At 27.8% G+C, this 3,893-nt stretch overlaps 1 protein-coding gene across 1 annotated transcript; it reads left to right on the top strand.

Annotated features, from left to right (window-relative positions):
- The first annotated feature begins 612 nt into the window (after window positions 1–612).
- LOC111616226 (DNA-directed RNA polymerase III subunit RPC10-like) lies at window positions 613–1,419 on the top strand. The gene has a single exon (XM_023357654.1). The coding sequence runs from the start codon at window positions 726–728 to the stop codon at window positions 1,050–1,052; it is 327 nt and encodes a 108-aa protein (XP_023213422.1). The 5' UTR covers window positions 613–725; the 3' UTR covers window positions 1,053–1,419.
- The last annotated feature ends 2,474 nt before the right edge of the window (window positions 1,420–3,893 follow it).

Below are 3,893 nucleotides of genomic sequence, written 5' to 3'. Positions count from 1 at the left end.
CTTTAATTGACCTAACATTCTGAAGAAAAATTTTTAATGAATATTATGTGCAGAATACACATTTTATAAAAAGTATAAATATAGAAATAATAAATAAAATATAATAATAACTGGGATGATGCTAAAAAAATCAATTTAACCTGAAAAAACAACAGAAAATTGTAAGATGACTTACAATTAATTAGCAACTTGCACCATCAAAATTTTTTGAGCAGAATTCAAACTCAACTTTGCTCACTGTGCAGTTGCCTTTCCAATTATGTTATCTGAATCTCTGTAGTGTGCACGAAAAGCAGAAGTTGCTTGTTCAAATTCTACTGCAGGATGATTTTTCTTTTAGAATTTTCTAACTTATTAAATTTAATTTGAAAATCAGTTCTAATTATCATAACATTAGATAGCAGTGTAACTTTTAGATCACATTTTGTTGTTTAATTAATTTATGTAATATAGCCAAAAAATAATCTAGCAATTCAGATTTCTACTGGTATTTTGTTTAATCATATGGTGTTTTTATATAAATTTATGAGAAAAAATAATTGGATTTAATTAACTCAGTAGTCTTATAAATTGAATAGCATAATGTTTTAAATTTAATTACTTTATAAATTTAATATTAATGTTAAACTTTTTTCTTACAGCTTCTGTAGTGGGTATCAGATTACATATAGCTGTAGCCAGTTGTTGTGTTGCTTCTAGTCTATACCTTCTTCTTATTAAATAAGATGTTGACTTTTTGTCCTATCTGTGCTAATATTTTGACAGTTGAAGAAGGTGGAAGAGGCTATCGATTTGCATGTAGTACATGTCCATACATCCATAACATCTCCAGACGAATTAGCACTCGAAAGTATCCAAAATTGAAAGAAGTAGATGATGTATTAGGTGGAGCTGCTGCATGGGATAATGTGGACTCTACTGAAGAACCGTGTCCAAAGTGTGAACATGCAAGAGCCTATTTCATGCAGCTACAGACACGATCAGCTGATGAACCAATGACCACATTTTATAAATGCTGTAATCCTCAATGTGGTCATCGCTGGAAAGATTAATTACTATGAAAATGAATTTGAGTTTGAACTTTGAAAATATTTCTCTTGATAATTTATACTTTAATTTCATGAAATGGTTAATAATAAGAAGTTAACTTCAGGTAATTATATTGATGCAAGTTATTACAATTTATATATTAATTCTGGAAATATATTATTAAATTGTATTTATCAATAAAATTAAGAGTTTGACTTCAATATGATGTGTTCTGTTTACTTTTCATATTTATTTTTTAAAAAAGACACTTATTACAGTAAAAAATTGTTCATCTGAAAAAGGATCATAATTTATCCTAATGAATTTATTAAGACATCATTTTGACACAATTATAACAATAAAGAATAAAATATAAATTTTTTGTTTGCAATATCTTAGAAATTATGAATTTTTATAACCTAATTTTTACTTAATAAAAAAAAAAACATTTTTTTGTGTAAAAGTTCATATATCTTCATGCTAAGTATTTTTGAAATATGCCTGTAATAGTATTTTTTATTGCTTTACCAATTTTCATTAATATTTTCTACAATGTAATTTTCAAATGAACAATATTTATTACTTAAATTTGCTGGGTTTTTTTTATTGTACTTTTAATATTTTTACAGCAAAATTACTTTCCTATGTACATACTATTTAAGTAATGATAATTTTTCTTTTAATTTACAAGACATTAAATTCTTTTAAAAACACTTGTGTTACAAAATTTTAAAAGGCTGCTTTGAATTATTATAATTCATTTAAATTTTAATTAACGTATGTTGTTAATGGCATATGCTTTGTAGTATCATAGACAGACATCTGAGCCCTTTGTTTTTTGTAAACATGATAACAGAAAAATATTGTAACAATTAGCCCGCTAACAAATGCAATTGAACCAATACATATTCCTGCTATGGCTCCGGGAGATAGATCACCTATAAAAGTGAATACATAATTTATTTGATTTTTCGAAGTTAAGAAAACAATAAAAACAAAATTTACCATATTTTGCTCCTGATGCTCTTCTTCCAAAATCAATTCTGTCTATTTGGCTTGTCACACACAAAATGCATTGTAATGTAACTGTAAATTATAAATGTAAGAATAATAATAATGAGTTTTCATGCAGTAATTTAAATTTTCAAATTTTAAATCAAATGTTTTTATAGTTGATTTAAAGCATAAAATATAAGAACTCAAAAAATAAGATGCAGGATAAAGACAACCTAAAAATTCAAAATATCACTTAAAACTACTATCATATTTTCATTGAATTGTAAATATTTCTGAAATTTCAATAATTATTCCATGACGTTTAAGGTTAATTAATTTCAACACTTGTTATACAACTATCCAAATTCATTCTTATTCACTTATTTAAAAATTAATTAGTATAAAATAAGAGAACACTTTATGAAAACTATTGCTGCTGCGAATTATTCCTACCTACATAAAACAATATTGAATGCAAAGAATAAGTTATTATTTGGGAAATTATTGAGACCTTTTTATCTTATTTTTTAGATTAAATTGATGGAACAAGGCAACACTAGAGTAAATAAAGTTGTACTGCCTGTAACATGAGAATTGAATTTTTTATAGTTTTTATTAAAAAAAATGCTTTTCTGAGAGAACCTCAATCATTTTTAGTGCAAAATAATTAAACTCTATTAATTAAAATGCATTTTTTTCGAAGATATTTTAAATATTACATTTGAAAATTTCTTAAACCGTAATGATTGAAAAATAGTCATGTAATTTTCGACCTATCGAACTTTCATAGCTCTAGTTTTCTGAAAATAAAATTGAAAAATTGCTAATTTGAAATTTTTCTCAATTTTCTGATTTCAAAATCTCTCGGAAGTTTCTTACATCATTTATACTTGATTTAGTTTTCTTCTAAGTAGAAAATATAATCAGTTTGTAACGCAAACACGGGAAAAGATAACTAATCTTTTAATTGATAAAAAAAAAGTTCTTGAAAAATAACTAATAAAGTAATAATTCTTAGACAAATTTGTATTCTGACTCATATTCATTCAGAAGTTGAATTTATTGCTAATTCAAACTGTTACCTCTAACATTTTCTATGTTCTATGAATTAGAAAACATGAACTAGAACAGCGGTTTTCAAAGTGTGCGCCGCGGCTTCTTCACGGGCGCCACGAAATATAAAATTTTCATAATTTTACTTCTACTTTCAATTCAGTGTTTGACATCTAGCACACCTGGTGCAAATTATTAACTCAGCAATACAGGTGGCACACAGAATCGCAAAATGTAAAAAGCCTCATATCATCGCAGAAAAACTCATTCTACCGGCTGCTGTAGATATGCTAAATACTATAAACGGTGCAGCTTTCAAAAGTGCCTTTGCCCAATAACACCATCAGTGGCAGAATACAGAACATAGCGAAGGACCTCCAATGTTCAATTAATTGAAAAAATGAAAGGAGTCTGGATTGCAGCTGGATAAGGACACACATAATAATAATGATGATGCTCACTTGATTTGCTATGTACAGTTTATAGATAATAATAACATTGTAGAAGACTTTCTCTTTTGTAAAAGTATCACTGCTGACAGCGGCGGCCTTATCCATTGCGTGGCTCTGGGCGGCAGATCTTTGCGAGGCCCTTGTCCTTTGTGCAAAGTATGTGAATTGAAATAGTAGGCACTTATTAATATTAATATATACTGTACTATAAATTAAATTTATTTTATTGTTATAACTAATAGCCAAGGATAAAATAAAAAGTTTTAAATATCAACTTTTTTCTACTTGGTTGTTGCGCGAGGCCCCTCCAAGAGCGAGGCCCCGGGCGATTGCCCTGCTCGCCACCCCCTAAGGCCGCCACTG

Source organism: Centruroides sculpturatus, unplaced genomic scaffold (assembly GCF_000671375.1).
Source record: "Centruroides sculpturatus isolate CEXI.00-Female unplaced genomic scaffold, Cexi_2.0 scaffold3070, whole genome shotgun sequence".
Classification (NCBI taxonomy): Eukaryota; Metazoa; Arthropoda; class Arachnida; order Scorpiones; family Buthidae; genus Centruroides; species Centruroides sculpturatus.
Note: the sequence above shows the minus strand (reverse complement) of the source record. Positions and strands in the feature narration are given on the sequence as shown.